Source organism: Pteropus alecto, unplaced genomic scaffold, assembly GCF_000325575.1.
Source record: "Pteropus alecto unplaced genomic scaffold, ASM32557v1 scaffold3, whole genome shotgun sequence".
In the NCBI taxonomy this organism is placed as follows: Eukaryota; Metazoa; Chordata; class Mammalia; order Chiroptera; family Pteropodidae; genus Pteropus; species Pteropus alecto.
This window is the reverse complement of record NW_006442484.1, coordinates 18,425,084-18,444,604: the sequence shown is the minus strand read 5'-3', so window position 1 is coordinate 18,444,604 and position 19,521 is coordinate 18,425,084. Positions and strand designations below refer to the sequence as shown.

At 30.5% G+C, this 19,521-nt stretch overlaps 1 protein-coding gene across 1 annotated transcript in view; it reads left to right on the top strand.

Annotated features, from left to right (window-relative positions):
- The window catches only part of LRP1B (LDL receptor related protein 1B), a 1,653,662-nt gene that overhangs the window by 1,464,609 nt on the left and 169,532 nt on the right, over positions 1 to 19,521 (top strand). The window contains exons 61-66 of the mRNA XM_006921044.1: positions 4,975 to 5,163; positions 6,043 to 6,191; positions 11,573 to 11,666; positions 15,118 to 15,234; positions 15,353 to 15,472; positions 16,851 to 16,970. Coding sequence (XP_006921106.1) covers positions 4,975 to 5,163; positions 6,043 to 6,191; positions 11,573 to 11,666; positions 15,118 to 15,234; positions 15,353 to 15,472; positions 16,851 to 16,970 — 789 coding nt within the window. The remainder of the gene's footprint in view (positions 1 to 4,974; positions 5,164 to 6,042; positions 6,192 to 11,572; positions 11,667 to 15,117; positions 15,235 to 15,352; positions 15,473 to 16,850; positions 16,971 to 19,521) is intronic.

Genomic DNA, 19,521 nt, shown 5'->3' with positions numbered 1-19,521 from the left:
TTATATATATATAGCTTAAACCTTTAATTTAATGTGATTCAATCTCTTATTATATATATAGCTTAAACCTTTATAGTATTTTTCAATAATAAATTATAGGAATTGTTACATATATTATAATATTTTAAATAACAGTTATTTTAGCAAAGTAAAATAGTAAAGTAAATCTTGGAGGAGAAATAAGAAAAAAATGCAGCATCAATATTAAAATTTCTATGTAAGTACTAATCATTGGTCAATGCCATCTTGAATCTGCCATTACTTCAATGTTAATCCTAAACACAGTTATGATATTTTTAACAAACCAAAACATGAAGAAAAAATTCTGTGCTGTTGGCGCATTTCGTTCTTAAGTATTTAAACTAGATTAGTCTGAAATGTAAAATTAGAATGGGTTATTCAGGAAAATACTGTTTAGCATGATAAATGCTATCCCAAAAAATGAATAACCAAGAGTATTGTAATGGAGTATCTCTGGCTGTGAAGCAACAGTTAAGCCTAAAGCACATTCTGGATTTCTACCTTTTCTATTTATCATAATTACTAGGAACCTTAGCAGGATAGCATCTAACTTAACTAAAAGGGAAAAACTCTACAAGGGGTTTTTCTTTGATTTATTTTTTGCCAGACCTGACTCCTCTCTTCTGATAGATATAGGCTACAGAATAATAATTGGGAGCTTAGTGCTTGAGTGGAAATCAAGAAACAGTACAATAAATAATGTTATACAGAATAAAAGTCTAATGACAGAAATCAGCTTTAAAAGAGGCTTCAGATATATAATAAATACCTGTTAAACTGCAGCCCACACAATACTTCTGTTTCTTCTGTCTTTTTGTGTGTCTACTGAATACCTGTAAATAAAAGGTTTCTAAAAATTATTTTTCACATTTCTCTTTTAATTAAGCAAAGCCAGTCCTAAATACTATAAGTGGTCATATTATTTTTCTCTTAAAAAGAATAGTCATTATCATTTTGAGAACACATAGATTATTTTTTTCATAAAAATATCTCATTATTAGTAAGTTTGTTAAATATTTCTTTCGTACCATCACATCTCATGTTTATATTTTTTCAGCTCCACTAACTTCCAAATTACATTGCAAGACATCTTTCTTGTTGCTCTGTTTACATATAGATATATGCACACATATAACACATCCCATATAGATATATAAAACATTATATATGTATATATTATATAATATATACATATATTATCTATATGATATATATTACACATATGTTACGTATACACATACCTAATATATGCATGCTTTTGTACATGCATGCATATATACCTATAAGGCAGAAATATATTAACTAAATAGAAAACAAAAGATTTTATTTTTCTCATTTGGAATCAAGAAAATTTTTTGTACCAAAATATATTATGCTTTAGCTCAGAACATCTCATTTACTTTCATGTGAGTTGAATTCTTCGTATGCTAATGGAAAAAAAAACCACATACACATTCATTTATTTATTAGTATCATTTAGCAGTTAACATATAGTAATTTTTTCACAGAAATTTAAGCAGATCGTCAAATAACTCTTGTGAAGAGATTTAGATACTAAAGAAATGGAAGCATCCTGACAAGTTAAAATTTTTGTTTTGCTTTTTTTTGTTCGCTTAATTTTTATTAGCAATAGTTGGGAACTTGTCACTATCTCTTAGAGCAAGTGCCCCCAGGCTGCGACCCACCCCTGTCCAGTATGTGGCCTGTTAGGAACTGGGCCACCCAGCAGGAAGTGAGCAGCGGGCGGTGGGGCTAACCAAGCTTCATCTGTATTTGCATCTGTTCTTCAGGACTAGCATAACTGCCTCAGCTCCACCTCAAGTCATCAGGCATTAGATTCTCATAAGAGAACTTGTCCCTGTTGCCAAAAAGTTTGGGGACCGCTGTCTTAGAAAGTAGCTTGTTGGAGCCAGTACAATGTTAGATATATGAGACTAGATTTCTTATTGTTAACATAAGTTGGTGTTTTTACTTTTTTCTCTAGAAGAAATACTCTAGTGGTTGCATCTGATGCTTTTTGAGAAATAAGCATGTTTACCAAATGAGCAGGCCTGAAAGTGGCTTATTAAGCTATTACTGATAGTCCTGTTCTTCTTTGCCAGTATCAAACTAAGAATTAAACAGATGGTCATTTGGGGCAAATGAACTCAGTTTCTTCACTTTGACCTGACACTTCTGCATGCTCTGTACATTTACCTATATGTCATCCTTCTTCTGAAATAAGAGTTTAATTTCTAATCTCCATAAATTAACATTGATTATTTGATAACAAGGTTTCTAATGAGTGATCACTGCAAGCTTAGAGGTAGAAAACTTGCCTAGTACTTAAATTGCCCCATGTCTGAAAATCATGTGCAATGTAATTGCAATCAAGTAATTAAATAAAATTATTGTCACACAGAGCTTATGAAATTAGTCCTATAGGCTTATATACTTGTTTTAGTTTGCTAAGGCTACCATAACAAAGTACCACAAACTGGGAGGCTTAAACAACAGAAATCCAACTTCTCACAATTCTGGAGGCCAAAGTCCAAGATATAGGTGTCAACAGGCTCGTTTTCTCCTGAGGCCTCTCTGCTCGGCTTATAGATGGCTGTCCTCTTGCCGTGTCCTCACATGGCCTTTTCCCTGTATGTACAAACCTTGGGTGTCTCTATCTTATAAAGATACCAATCATATTGGGTTAGGATCCCTCTCTTATGATCTCATTTAACATTAGTTACTTCCTTAACATAAGGACCTGTGCCCAAATAAGGACTTCAATATATGAATTTTTCAGGGACACAATTTGGTCTATAACCATACTTTACCCAATTAGTCTGGCAGCCAGAGAATCTTATTTATTCGAACGCCAATATCTTTATTTACTACTTTTTTTTCTTCTCCTCTTTGGTCAAGTTATTTAAATTTTCCAGATCTTAGGTTTCTCATCTGCAAAATGTCTACTATCACACAGTACAGTTGTGAGTATTAGATAAAGTAAAGTATATAAAGTGTATATCCTACTGAAGAGTTTCTCACCCTCAGAACTATTGATACTTGGGCATGATAATTCTTTGTTGTAGGAACAGAATTGCTTCCTCTACCCACTGAAAACCACTGGCCTACTTCTTTGCACCCAAGTGCTTAATAAATGTCAGCTAAAGTTTGTTATAGTTAAATAGTTAAAAAGACTATGCTACTTTTGAGATGCTAATAGATAAATTTTTATGACTTCACTTTTTGTAAAGAAGTTAATTGACTCTCTGGTGGGCCAAGATTTTTATAGTAATGATTAACTTTTTAAGTCCATATTTAATGATATAATTACATCTTTTGCATCTAAGAAAATCCAAATCGAATGCTTTTAAGACTTTCAACTTTTTCTAGAAATTTTAATTTTATTTTGAAAATTTCCATACATACAAATAAGTTGAAAGATTGTTATAATGATCACCATCACCAAAATTCACCCAGTTGTTTACATTTGGCCACATTTGTTTTATCTTTCTAAAATGAATTTATACAGCCAAAGGGGAAAGTGAAAATAATTTGTATAATTAACTCAGACATGATTCATTTTAGTAGTGTGCTATTTTTCATTTTTCTATCCAATTCCACTTATCATTTTAGCAATGGGCTCCATGTCTATAAGAATACACAGATAATTCAGTCTGAATGTTTGCATGAAAAGTGTGTATATCTGGATTTTCATTGAATTCTACATTCTTCATATGCCTAGTATCTGTACTGTGATGGATTTCTGGCCAGATCCTACATACTGATAGTAATCAATGTAATAAACTGTTACCTTTTCGGAGAAGTCTCATTGTGTCTCTTTTATTTCTATTTTCTCTGAGTCATAGTGAGTTCTCTGATTACACTTGGCACATTGGAATAAAAGTAACAAATCAGTAGATTTAAAATTTCTACTTTTAGATAACAATATAAATTAACTCAGCATTTAAAAAATAAGGCTGTAAACTTCCCTAGAAAGAAAAATTCATATTTTAAATTTTGATATTTTTAGTTACTACTGAATGAAGAATATGTCAAACATTAATTCTCACTTGTTAAAATCTAACTTATAAAAATGTACACATTACTTGACTTATGGCACTTTTTTTCATTAATAAACATTTTCTCAGTTTCTAAAATTTGATCTTAATATTAATACAAAGAAATGTATTGGAACGTTTGTGCAAAATATGGATTTTTTTTTACTTATGAATGTTTTTATTTCAAAAAAAATGACTCTATCATGCTTTAAATTTTTTTAACACTAAACTACCGAATACATTTATTATATAGGACCCTAAAATCTTTTGAATGAAAAATTCACATCTGTGATGTTCAATCTACTGTTTACATCAGTTCTAAAATGAAGGCATAATTATAAAACAATTTTAATCTGCAAACTGCTTTATGGCTATTAAATCTGCATAATACATTTTATCTTTCACAATTATTTTTCTCCACCCCTTTCCCATTTCATTTTGCAAGTAAAAATATTCATAAAATCTCAGTGACTAAAATGGTTTATATAGTCTTATAGTCACTCTATCTAGAAATTTCATCCTGGATATATGCTTTAATCAATTTAAAAGTGAAAGAAAGTAGTACAATGACCTACAGATTTAAGAATTTAAGTTAGGAACAACTGGATATATACATCAATTTTTTAAATGTTGACTGTTATTTGTTTCTGGTGGAGCAGCCATTATTTGTGAGCAGGATTGCATTTATTTTCTTCCCAGTGGTTGAACCAAGCTAAATCTGAGCAAAGCAAACTCCTGAGCCAGATCCTGCATTCTCTTAAGGGGTAATAAAGAACCTTGCCAGCTTGACAGGTTGTCACAGCAATTATTCACATGAAGTTCTGTAGCAGTTGTATCTGTCAGCCCATGTAGTATTGAATATTTTAAATGGCAGTCTTCCAAGACTGAACATTAATCTTACCATCTCCTATTACAGTCCCTAATCAAGATATTCCAGGGGTGATTGCACTAACATTGTTTGAAGACTACATCTACTGGACTGATGGGAAAACCAAGTCACTCAGCCGTGCCCATAAAACCTCGGGAGCAGACAAACTCTCACTGATTAACTCATGGCATGCCATCACAGATATCCAGGTGTATCATTCTTATAGACAACCTGATGGTAATTATTCTTTCCATGATTTCCATAAATGCATCAACATCTTTTAGTAACATTTCATTTTTGTTTCCTCCAAGGTTAAGTGTAAATTTATTTTTGAGAAAGATTAGCAGATTTTATTACTTATCATAATTGTGTACAATAAATTCAGTTGATATAAAATACTGCTATTAAGGGATAAGATTGAAAGCACAATAATAGTATAAACAACTATCGATTTATTGAAACCGCATTAAGCTGAAATGACAATACTACATGTAGTTGGAGAAGTGGAGACTGCATTCTTGAAATAATTTATTTACAAAATAGTTATAAGACCCTTAGTTTCTGGAATGCTGGGTAAAAGGAATTAAATTTAAGTAGATCTAGGGTTATAAATATGAGAAATATATTGTTTTCTTAAGCATATGTGGGAATTTTATCAGTTGTTATGAAAAAAATTCTGTTGCTTAACACACAAGTTTGGCCTGGAAAACAAACTCATACACTATTATGGGTTTTACACTATTATGGGTTCTACAACTATTAGTTGTAGATCATTGTTTCATCGTTTATTTTACATTAATATTTCTAAATATATGTATGTCTTCATCCAAAATTCTTCTAGTCTCTAATTTTTTCTAATGGATAATTATTTTTCTATTAAAATGCTTGTTTTTATGTAAATGCATTCTTAAAATTATATAATAGTAAAATGAATGCCATTGAACAATGAGTAGAATTCATAATAAAATAAAATTACATTTATAATTTTAATGAGTTCTTGATTAGAAAGTTCTATTTAAATTCAAATCATGAAGCTTAAATGTCATATCCTTAATCCCATATTATGTTATTGGTCTTGATTATCCTGTTTTCTTGTTGTTTCTTTCTCATTTATAGTCTCCAAACATATCTGTATGATAAATAATGGAGGTTGCAGTCATCTGTGCCTTTTAGCCCCTGGAAAGACTCACACCTGTGCATGTCCCACCAACTTCTATCTTGCAGCTGATAACAAGACTTGCTTATCCAACTGCACAGCCAGTCAGGTGAATAGAGGTCTAGAAATTATTTCCTGGGATAAATGAGCAAATTGTTATAAAGGCTTTGCTTGAATTTTGTTTCTTCATTTAAACCATTTTTAGAACACAATTTTGTCATTGTTGTTTAGCATTAAATTAGCTGATTATTTCATATATCATAGAAAGGGTCATGGAATAAAAGAAAAACAATTGGATATATATTGTTAAAACAAACATTAAAAATTAAGAAATACAAATAGAGACCAAAAAGGAGGAAAAAAATGAAAATAGAAATCATTCTTCCACAGTTATACACAACATAATGTTTCAAGTCATGAGTGGGCATAGCAGAATCATCAGAGGAGATTTAACATATTTCAAGAAGGCAAGGAGATTGAGGCCTAGGGTTAAAGCTAAGATATATGCAGCTTAAACAAACAAGTATTCTAGATAATCTGCTCTGTATCACCATCTCCATTCCTCTCCCCATTCCTCAGAGCACATGATGGAAAAGATAAAAATGGATGGAAATTAATTTTCTAGATTGTTTTTAATTGAAAAATTATATAATTGAAAAACTTCCTTCTGAAAACTTTTTTTCTTCAAAATGTAATTATTTGCAGTAAACATACCCCAGAAGTTAAATTTTCTACTTAATGGTAGTTGCGAGAACTAGATTTTATTACTTTAAAATTTTGGATAACCATCATATAATGGTTGTCAAGAAATTTGCTTTTGTTATATTTAAGTCACTATCTTATTTAAGATAAAATTGTCAAAGAAACTATGTAATTTTTTTTTAAATGACTAAATTTATTCTTAGAATGCTGTATTTTGAATTTGCTGGTTTTTCAATTCTAGCAATGACTTTACAGTAAGAGACTGATTTCTTTTAGGGTGTGCTTGTTTTCAAAATGGAGAACCTAATACTAGCTCAGCCTGCCTCTCAAGTTATGACTATGCATATCACACATTAAAGAATTGTACAAATGAAAAAGAATTAACCTTTTCCAGGAGGCAGCATGTATTGTGGTTAAGGGCACAGACTCTGAAGCCAGGTTCTTTCTGAATGTAACCCTGATTCTGCTTTAAATTGTCTGGATTACTTTGGGTTTGTAGTTAACTTCTTGGCATTTTAGTTTTCTCATCTTTTAAATAGGAGTAATAATATTTCCAGGCAATTGTTATGACGATTAAATGGGATAAGTTCTTGGTGCATAGTAAATAATACTATCTTTCCCCTCTAGAACAACTAGAATATACTTAAGGGTATGCGAGCAATTAGTGTGAGCTGCCATCAGTAGGTTCTGATGCTTTAATTGAAAGCATAGGTTATAGTCTCTTCTTTATTTACATGTGTGTTGTTTTAATTATAATCCCCTAATTGTTTATATAAACAAAATACAATATTTTTAGAGAACTGGAAATTTAAATTGCTATGAGAGGTAAATTAAGCAACCTAATTATTCCTAGAGGTAATATTTAAGAGAGAAATTACTTTAAAAATTAGAATATGATTCCTGTTACTACTATTTAGTTTAGACAGATTTCTAGCTTAACTTCCAGGTTATTTTGAAGTACCCTCCGGTCCCTGGTTCTGGAGTGGTCCATGAGTCACTATATTGAGACCCAACACTGAGGCATTGAGTGACTTAATAGTGATGTAGTGATAACCCTGCCTAAGATGCTTACAGTGTAGTGAGTCTTAGTAGCCAATCAAAAATAAAGCCAGACAGTGCTTGACACACAGATGAACATTTGAAACAGCAGGATATAGGTAGTAAAACATCATCAGTCATATTGTAGTCATAAAAGAAATAAAACATTTCAAGTTGTTATGTAAGAATATCTATAATTATTTTAACTCAATGCAAAAAAAAATTCATCAATTAAATGAAAAACTATATCAACCTAGAAATGTATTTTTCATATAGTTAAATTATTTCTCAATTCGCTATCAATGATAACACCACTAAAATATTTATAATTTTTCTAATATCGCCTATAGCATTTTGCATGAATTTTTAAAATAGTTAACAATAGTGAAACAGAACACCACCACCAACAACAAAATTGTAGGTCAAATATCTTTGTGTTCAACAACACTTCCTGAAAAAAGAGTAATCACTTAATTTGTTTCAATTTTAAGAAAAAAGTTAATGAAGACTAACTAACACAACCCATTAGTGGTTATCCTTGTAAATCTTTTGGTTTATGCAGCCATTTTGTCTCTGATTCTTTTCTGATTTAACTGTATACTTCTGGAAAAAAAGTCACTTTATATAAACACAGTTTCTAGTGAGGTAGACATTAAAATGAAGCAAATAATCGAGGTATTTCAGAATCATACCATTAAGAATTCTGATAAAATTATTGCATTTTAAATTTATTTTACTAGGGGATTTTGATTTGTTATGTAATTGTTGCATCCAATAATATCTCCCAATAATATTGTATTGTAGAAAAATAAAATAGGCAAATCACACCAATAAGAATTTTATTAGAATTGAAAATGAACATATGAAAAAGTATAAAAGTAAAAATTAAGACATGGTTCCATAGTGTAGCAGTTAGCACATCTGCTTTACACGCAGAAGGTCCTGGGTTCACGCCCCAGTGGAGCCATGGTCCATGGTCTACGGCCATGCCACTCTGAACAAGCCTGGTGTCTGATCTAAGCAGAATCGGGTTTGTTAGTACTTGGATGAGAGAGCATCTAGGAAGACTGTACAGACTGTAGGTGCTGTAGGCATAAATAAAAAATAAAATAAAAAAATAAAAATTAAGTCAATTTTTGTAGTACTAACAACTTCATATATTAAAATTAAATTATTACATTTAGAAGCTAATTTTAAATTAAGAAACTAATTTTAAAATAGCTTTACTTATCTTGTAAGTAGAGACTTTTCCTATTTTAACTAAACTTCACTATATGTGGGATTTACATTTCGTTTCTGTATCCATTTTAGTAAACATGTATTTAGTACTTTCTTTTTCTTCTTCTTTATTTTTTTTTGAGAAATCTAAATTTATTAGGAAGATTTGCGGCCATTGTGGAGATGGAGAATTTATAATTAACAGAACCAAGATAAAAATCTAATAGTTTCTTTATAGCTTCTTCTTGTAGGTGAAATTTCAATCTGCAATTTATTTTATGAAGATATTACTCTTGGAGAACATTTATCATGAAGAATGCTTTATATTTATATTTACCACTAATCTTTTTAAAGTTATTATATTTAAGTATAAAAAAATAAAACTCAGACGCAAATTAGAAAGCTCTTCCTCTGAGAGTAATAAATAAAATATTGATTAGCATAAAAAATAGTAAGTATATTTTACCCCGGCCTTCTCTGAACTCAAAACACTTTTATGTTCTTATTTAAAAATGAAATGATATGCAAAATTATAGTATCACATGTCATTTCAAGTCGATGTTTATTTAAATTAGACATATTTAGTGAATATAAAAGTATATAATTTAGATATTTTTTAAATCTTAATTGGGAAGAATTTAAATATACTCAAGTGACCTGAAGTCATCTTATTAATATACTTTGATATATAGTAATGACTGGAAATGTTTAATGTTTAGGGCAATTGCTTTCAGAGTTAGTCTTGTATCCCCAAGACAGTCATTATCTTTAAAAGTAACATTTTTCCTCTGGTAATTTATGAAAACCACAATAGGCAAGACCACAGGCAAAGCAAATAAGGGAAAATCAGTTGAACAGTCAGATCTTCTCTTAGAATCACAGTACGGTGTTCCTTCTCATAATTGCCACTGGAAATAAATTTTTAAAAATGTCCTTACTAAAAAAAAAAAGATGTAAATCTACCCTGAATTAACTCCATAATATCCAGAAAGATTCAGCAAAGACTAGCATCGAATTCTCTTACTTGGAGAAAGTAACAGTACTTTAAGTGTACAAAACTTTTAGCTTTGTTATACATTTTTATTAGAGAAAATTGAACTTAGGAATACCCTAACCTTTATCTATTTATTGGTTTCAATAATTTAAAGTGAATATTTTAGTGACGACTATTTCAGATGCATGTTCTCTCTGTACAGAAGGTATACTTTAGTTTCTTCTACCTTAGGTGGGTAAGCTTAGAATAGAATGTTGCTAAAAAAGTATTAGTTTGTGGTCTGAGATCACTAAGGAAACATGGACTGAGCTTTCTTCATCTCTGTACAGTTGGCCAATAGTGAAGTTAGCAGAAACAATAATTCTGTACTCTGCCTCAGGGGATAAATTTGAGTTCAGATCACCTTCCTTATAAATAATATGCAATATTAACTTGAATAATTACACTATCAACAAGTTACCTGTGTGCTAGATAGCATATAAGTAAATATTTCAGTATGACATTTTCAAAAATTTCTCTGTTGTTAGTTTTCCAAATTTAATGGTTCATTTTAAAAGAGAGCAATTAAAATTTTCTCTTCCTATAAGTAATAGAATTAAATCATTCTTAATACTGTTTCTTTAACTGTTTTAAATGGAAAGAATAATAGACCCCTCCAAAATTAATAAATATATTAGTGAATAGTGTTTTGTATAATCTTGAGAAAAATTACATTACAACAGTTCTCTTGCATTTCTATTAATAAAATATATATAATAGCAAAAAAATTATTATGGTCTTATTGTTACCTGTTTTTAGTTATCAATATCTCTCTTATATCCTAAAGATCATGTATATTTATTAGAAATTCTAAAAACTGAAAATAACTGTATTGATCTCAACCGCTTTAAAAAAGCATTCTTAAAATTTATATATGGTAGATATTTATTATGGCTAAAGGCATAATAATATCTCAGGAAATTCCATGGAATCACAGCATGACAAAGCTAGAAAAGATTCTTTAGATTATCTTCAGCTCCCCATTTTGTGGCTAAGAAACAAAGACTGGGAGATATTAATTGAAATGTCCATATTCCTAGGAAAATGTGATTCAATTAAATTAATTCAAATTAACTAAATTAATTCAACTTGATATTTCTTCCTGATATTCCTTATAACTTCTATCCTTATTCGGTGTTTGGAAAACTTTTTCCATAAAGGGCCAGATAATAAATACTTTAGGCTTTGTTGGCCACATGGTGGCTGTAGCAACTACTCAAATTTGTTGCTGTGGTGCAAAAGCAGCCTTGGACAATATGTAAATAAGTGAGTTCCTATGTGCTTGGGAAATCTCAGGAGGTTTGCACGGACAATGAGCTTTCCTGGCAGATCATTTTGCTGCTGTTTCTTGTGCATTTATTCCTATCCTGGAGTATTCTAAGACCACCATAGTTTACATTTGTGGCAAGAGATTAGGCTAGGCTGTTCTGCCCTGGTGAATTTTTAAATATTCACTATATATGAGTAGGGTTCTTCAATCTTGTTTTCTTTTTTTTAAGTTTCGTTGCAAAACTGATAAATGTATTCCATTCTGGTGGAAATGTGACACTGTGGACGACTGTGGTGATGGATCTGATGAACCTGATGACTGTCGTGAGTATACTGGTAGATGTAGGAATTGAGAATTTAGAGCTCCTTAAATCCTAGACATAGAAAATTGAAGACAGATCTAAAGTATTGCCTCTAATATTTTTCCAAAATTGAAATAGAAAGATTTTATATGTCTATCTTTAAGGATACAACAAAAATTTGTTGCAATGCCTTGGTTATATATTTAATAACTATTACATTTAGAATGACAGCATCAGCAATTTATGTTAATTTTTTCATCTAAAATTTTATTATTTGTAGAAAAACTATGCTGCTTCATGTACTAATGAGTAGAGTAACAATCTGCATGATTTTAACTTAAAATATCACCAATTTGAAAGCAAAAAAATGGGCACATTTTCAGAATGTCACTCAGTGACTGAAATGTTAACTTTATAGGATACATTTTTTTTCCACTTTTCTGTCAGTATTAAAATACTGAAAGTTCATTAAAAGTCAGATTTTCCAATAAAAATTGTTAGTTTGAAGTTAGGCAATTTAATATGCTCTTAGTTGTTGCCTTAAAGTGACTAGAAATTATATTTTGACATTTGACTGTGATTACCATGGTTAGGAGTTATTTCTTTATTTATTTTTAGCTATCTTCAGTAACTTTGATTTCAATGGACAATCGACAGACTTTTCCTTGATAGCCCTTTACAGTTCATTCCACGGTTCACTCTAATACTGTCCTGTTAAGTTGAAGATGCTTTTAGTCAGTCCTGATAATTTTCTCAACATTCCCGTAGATGGTTATCACAATTTGGCCTTGACAATTGTGTTTAAAATTCATCTTAGGCCTCCACTAAAGAAAGGCAGTGTACTGGCACTTTTCTCTGTAGACTTTCACCACATAATTACAAAGCTGTTTCAAACTTAGGGTCTCTAGGTAGTTATTTAGGTGAGCTGTATTCTGTCACTCTGGTCACTACCAAGCGTATCAAACATTTAAAGTTCTTTCACATAGTTCATTTATATGTTTGAAAGCAATAAGTAATATTTTCAATGAGAAAGAAAGTGTTATGAAAGTCATTGTTTTTCTAATATTCTTTTGATGTTTCTGAAAGGTCCATCGCTCTTTGAATTATTATTATTTTTATTTTTGTTTCCACTATGATAGGCAGTATATAAAATGTAGTATCTGTATGAGATAGGTCTACTATTGTGCCTGATATATATATTTTTTAAGTTATCAAATTAAAAGAAATATCAAAGAAACAGGAAATTATATCAGGAACCTACTGAGGCTTACTCATTTAATGAAAGTTTTTAATTTCTCCACAATACAGTAAGCTTTTTCAAGGTATAGTGAATAAATACAATTTATTCTCATAATTTATAGAAATAACATAAATGTGTTAATTTAGTCCTCATGCGAAGATGACCTTTCCTGCTCAGATTCCCTAAAATTTTCTCTGAATAAATATCACTATGATGACCTGCAGAGAAGGTCATTAGCATCAATGCTTTTCTTTCTAATATATTTGCAGCTCCTGAACTCTAATTTGAATCTTGAATAATTGTGCTGTAAGCATATTGATATAAAAAATTAACTATAAATTTAGTATAATGAGGCTTTTTTCACATATTTACCCATTCACAGAATATATGGTGAGCGCATATAACTTTAATTTCCTCTGAGGGAAACCAGAGAGACATCTGGTATCTAAGAGCCTCTGCATAATCCCTATCTTGGTTGAGTACCAACACTATGTGTTTATATCTTTGTGATCTTTTAATAAATGATCTCATACTTGGAGTTGTTGGGTTGAACATCTGTAGACATAACTTTTTATTTTGAGAGTCATGGTGAAGTGGAAAATGATGTACATGAGTCTGTGGAGTATTTAGTATGCATTTTTGAGTAGCTGCATCATCAAAATATGCGATTACTAAAGAGCTACTGACAATATCTATAATTGCACCTTAAAAGGCAGGAAAGCTTGATTCCAGTTTCACATACTTGCAAACTTATATGTTTTTTACATGAATGTAAATGAGAGTGATGCATCAAGAAGTCTCTGGCATGATAACTTTGTAGTTACATTTCTTATGATATTCTAATTCACCAAGGATCAGTTTAGAGACACATTTAAAGGCCAGATAGATTTCCCAGTGATTTCCCAGGCATTAAAGGAAGGATTTGCCTCATTCTCATGGGAGGGTTGTTTATGTAGCAAAGGAATGTTACAGGAAATTGTATATAAAGCAATAAAAAATAGAAGAAATGCACATGTTTAATTTAGAGCATGAGAAAGTTAATTATAGCACAGTTTAAACATTTAGTGTGATTAATTAATAAATTTTATAGATTATAGGTAAACGACTTTCAATATTTTACAATTCACTTCTATGGAAGTCAAGTATGTATTGAGTTGTCTTTTTTTTTAAGTGTTAAGAAAATGTTTAATTAACATTGTAATTTAAAAGTATAATTTATTTTCCAAAGAAATTTTAAAATATAATTCATTAATATTTTATTGATTTGTATTAATGTATCATTATTAGTTATTATTAATCTCAAAATCAGTGATTAGTTACATACATTAGGATCATCAATCAAAAGATCTGTCTTTTATTGAAAGTAACATAGTTTGTGAGAAGACCTGAGAGTCAGATCTGGATTTAAATTAGAAAGCTAGCACTTGAAACTTTTGAAACTTGCACATCCATAAGATTAATTTCTTCATTTATAAAATGTTTATGGTAATTCTATGGTGAGAATGTTATAAGATTTAATTAGTAACTATATGTGAAAGGACCTCACCCAGCACCTGATACTTAGTAGATATTCAATAGATCCTACTTTGTTATTATTATGATTCTTTATATAAAAACAAAAATATAGCAAGTAAAGTATATTATCATCTTTGATTTTTTTACTATAATATCTATGGTGTATAACAATCTTTACTATTTATAAGATATTGTCCTTATGTATTAATCGAATTATAAAAATGAATACCAATAAAACTGATTTAAAATATGAAACTTATAGGAAGCATTTTCTTTAAATAGTTCTGGAGAATATGTATTGAAGTCAGATGTTCCTTCTTTACACATGACAGACAATGCAACCAAAAAGAAACGATTTTTTAATGATATTGGAATAACTTTTTTTAATTACAATAAATTCTATTCTGCCACTTAACTTTTCAATACCATTTCTTTGAAATGAAGAGAAATTTATGTTTTTCAATATACATTTTTATACTTATATGAGTTAATTGCTTTCTTCTCAGTTTATGAAATGTAATTGCGAGGCCACCTGAGTTGCTCATACCTTATCTGTACATCTAAATCTAACAGCTATCTAAATGTGAGATATTCCCATTGTGCTCTAGGATATGTTTAATATAGTAAAATTATAAATATTTTGAATGTCAGAAAAGCTCTGTTTAAAAAGTCATGAGCTAAGATTGTCATTCCACAATACTTATGTTTCCTCCTCTAGCTGAATTTAAATGTCAACCAGGCCGATTTCAGTGTGGAACAGGGCTCTGTGCTCTGCCCGCTTTCATCTGTGATGGAGAGAATGACTGTGGAGATAATTCTGATGAACTCAACTGTGGTAGGTGATTAAATTCTTAACTAAGGAACATAAGCCTAATTCTTAACTGATTATATCCCCCCGGATTTAATTCAGGCATAGGTTTTAGCACATTTTTTTTTCTCTTTTTATCTTTTAGATACACATGTCTGCCTCTCAGGTCAGTTCAAGTGTACCAAGAACCAGAAGTGTATCCCAGTAAACCTTAGATGTAATGGACAAGATGATTGTGGGGATGAGGAAGATGAAAGGGATTGTCGTAAGTCACCTAAAAATGGTCTGTCTTTTCTTACTTCTGGCTCCCAATGGAAATTGATCTAAAAATTATCATTGTGCACCATAACTTCATACAGTAATTATATGCAAATAATTCCAAATAAGTGCCTATTGGAATGGATTATCCAAAATGTGCTATATAAAGAATATAGAGAGAATTAAAACATGGGTGATGCTTACTTAAAAAACCACCTGTAGATTATGACAAACATGAAACATTCATCCATATTATCCTTAAGAGAAGCAAAAACAACATTACTGATGATTATGGTGTTTTTTCATAAATCAATGTTTTTATCTATATTAAGTAGCTACAGGTAATTTTCTTCTATGAAGAAATTAGTTATATGAAATCAGCTTTATTTTAATTAGAAATTGCCTTTTTTGTCCCCATAAATATATTTGAGGGTATGATGAGAAACAAAATTTGAGCAAAGTAACCTAACAAAATTACGTGTTAAAAACTGTGAATAATATCCCATTTAATGTATCTTAACAAGCCACTTTAGAGAAAAATAGTGAAATATTTTCCATTTTGTTTATCTCTTATTTTCATCTCCCACCAAAAATCAAATTATTTTAAGTGGAGGGCAAAACAATTTATCTCACACACACACACACACACACACACACACACACCACACAGAGGAAGTGAGCAAGAGAACACCTGTCAGGTCTCAGGATTTCAACAGAAGTACTGTCAACATTTCTGTCTTGCTGAAGTTTTATTTGATTCCCTTAAAACTTTTATAAGTAAATAACGTGCAGCCATCCAGAGATTTGATTAAGGTGATGCATTCAGAATAAAGTCAATACCCATTCTTTATGGTTAGCCATTCCAGAAGCTGATCCATTAAACTGACTAGAATTTGTGATGCAGTTTATAGTCTGAGTCAGATGTTCACCTCCTCCCTCAAAGACTCAAAACAACTAGAGATTCTGATAAATTTTATGCTTTCTATTTCTTTATTCACCAATCTCTTCTAATTTTAATCTTTTCCTATTTATAAAATGCATATGTATAAATTGTTAAATTTATTTATCTGGAAAAATAATATTCTGAAAAGCCCTGAATTTTTTATTTTTAAAATTAGTTTCAAAATATCTGATCAAGGTAGGGTTATATTAAAACTGATTTTTATCAAATGCATCCTTGGATAAATATGTTTTATTTATTTCTACTGGCAAATATATTAGGAATACATTGTAGATATTTAAAAGTTAAAACTCCTTCCCTTCAGAGCCTATTAATTAAAAAAATGATACATTTTTAACTATCTTAAACATGTGTTTGTCTGATTGTTTTTTAAATAAACTTTCTTTGTCTAAAGCTACATTATAATAAATGTTTTCCTCTTAAGCTGAAAACAGCTGTTCTCCAGACTATTTCCAATGTAAAACTACCAAGCATTGCATTTCCAAGCTGTGGGTTTGTGATGAGGATCCAGACTGCGCAGATGCATCAGATGAGGCCAACTGCGGTGAGTGTTTCGTACTGTGGATCTTACCTATTGTGTTTCTGTCATCATCTGAGATGTCATAGTGAAACGAATTTGAGCACAAGTTTGATGAGATTAAAGTCTTATATGAGAAAGTTTTGTCTCTGTGTTCAACAACTTCAGGTTGGCTAGTTTATAAAAGCATGGAGAGTAAATCAGAAGAATAAGTATTGTTTACTGTGTAAGTCAAAACTTTTCTGAAAAGACAGATCAAAAAGGTAGCATAAAACACTCATTTTATATTAGAAGATGATATTAATATTTATTAAATAGTATTAACATTTAATAAATAGAAACAATCAAACACTATTTTTGTATTTTCCTTCATTTTTCTGCTTACATACATATGATTTCCATTCATTCAATGATTATTGTTTATTCTTAAACATGATAAAAAAGAAAAAATAAAAATATTTGTTCTGTTTTAGTAGATGACAGCAATCACTTAAGTAAGAATTTGTTTCTGAAAAATTATTTTCACTTTAAATAATTTTATTTTATTTACAATAAATATTCCTTCATTAACATTGGACAAATGAAGAATATAATCATTTTGTTTAATGCAATTTATCTTATCTTGAAAATGTCAACAGTGAGACAAAAGAATAGTTGTCATGTGTAATTCATTTTATCAACATTTGCCAACATTGATTGAGGCTATTTTGTAGGTGAATACACCAAACTTGGCATTGTTGGGAAACAAAAAAAATTAATTTAGTAATTGATTAGAGAAGACAAACTTTGTTCAATCCTAAAGATAGGATTTCCAAACTTATAGAAAAAATTGGTAAATACATTTGCTAGATTTCACATGGCTCTTAAGTCTTCTGGGAGAAATGAAAATAATAATAAAAAACATTTAAGTTCTCTGAAATTTCATTTATATTGAACAACACTTATAAGAGGAGATATGGAATAGCCTAAAAAAAACAGTATAAAAAAGCACGAAAAAAAAAAAAAAAAAAAAAAAAAACACATGTAATGTAGAGAATTAAAATACTGGCAATGTGTAAATATTTTTTAAAATTTTTTATTTTGTTTATTGAATTCAATCTTGTGTAATTTTTGAGAATTTTATGAGTACTTGCAAATTTAACAACTAATATATTTAATATGTGTAAAGACTGTATGCTAATCTAGAATTTAAGGAGGCAATGAATCAATTTTGAATAGAAGTACATTAAATATAATTAAAGAGTCTTGGTCTAAAAATCTAGTCTTCGTAAGACTTTAGATATACATTTTAAAAATAAAATTAACTACATAATTTTCCATCTAATTGTCACCAGTGGGGTGCGGTGAAATCCGGTGTCCCCATAGCAGCATGAGGGGGGAGGAGGAGGACAGTGGAAGGTGGTGTAGAGTGTTATTCTTGGGTTCTTTCCTGCCCAGTCAGCAAAGAATTTCAGGTCGGTGAAATTGAGAAAAAGTAAGATTTATTGAAAGTACAAAGGAGAGGGGCTGCACTAAGGAAGGCTGCAGCCCTGTGGAATTTAGAAGGTGAAGAAATAAGATAGTACACCCCAAAGGAAAGGGAGGGTTTCCAGCCAGGAACACTATAACAACACAGAGATGAGAAGGTCTGTTTATATTTGGGCTGTGATGGGAGGGCCTAGATGATCTGTATGTGAGGTCACCTTAACTGACAGTTGGCTGCTATACAACTTTTTGCCTAGTGAGCATGTGCTTACCCAGAATTCAGTCTGTTATAATTAGATTCATGAACTTCCAGGCATGGTCATGATATTATAATGTTGGTATCATGAGGCTGAAGTTAAGGATAGTACTTTCTATGCATGCATTTGTAGCTGGTTTAGCCAGCAGCTTTTATGGCCTTTGTGCTCTAGGATTTGGGGTAATTTGTAACCTAAAAGGGAGGTATTTCTGGGAAGCCCTTATAGAAGGTCTTCAAGAGAAATTTCTATGGTTATGGAGCTGGGCCTTTGCTCCTGTTGCTCTTGCTTGTTTAACTACCTAACATTATTACACTGAATTTTTGAGATAGCAAAATTTATCAGTTTGTAAAAGCTACATTTGGCACATTTTGGTTTTCAATTCATAAATATTTAATAATGTTTTTTAGTTTTATTTCTGTGTAAGCAAAGATTGAAATCTATGCTACCCCCACAGTCATAGTAAGACAGTTGCAATGTTATATTGTAAGTTGTTAATAGTTATAAAATTACTCTCACTGCCTGTAGGTGTTTATACTTTCTTCATTCTATACCCAAAGAAAAATAAGCATTTTAAAATGTAGATGTACACACTTTTACTAGACTATTGTTGTTGTTGACTATTCTTGGAAGATTTTTATTATTTATTACAATATTGGGCAAACACCATGTTTGAATACCTGAGCAAAATAAGTAGAATACTCTAAATGCAGTAGCTTCAGGATTTTCATTCAGAATCTCAGTTTCAAACTGTCTTCACCTTCTTCCTATGACTTCCATTTTAGAAATGAAATGTGGATTTAGGAGTTTGACGGATCTGTACTAGATTCATTCCTCTGCTTTGTAATCTGAGTTGAAAC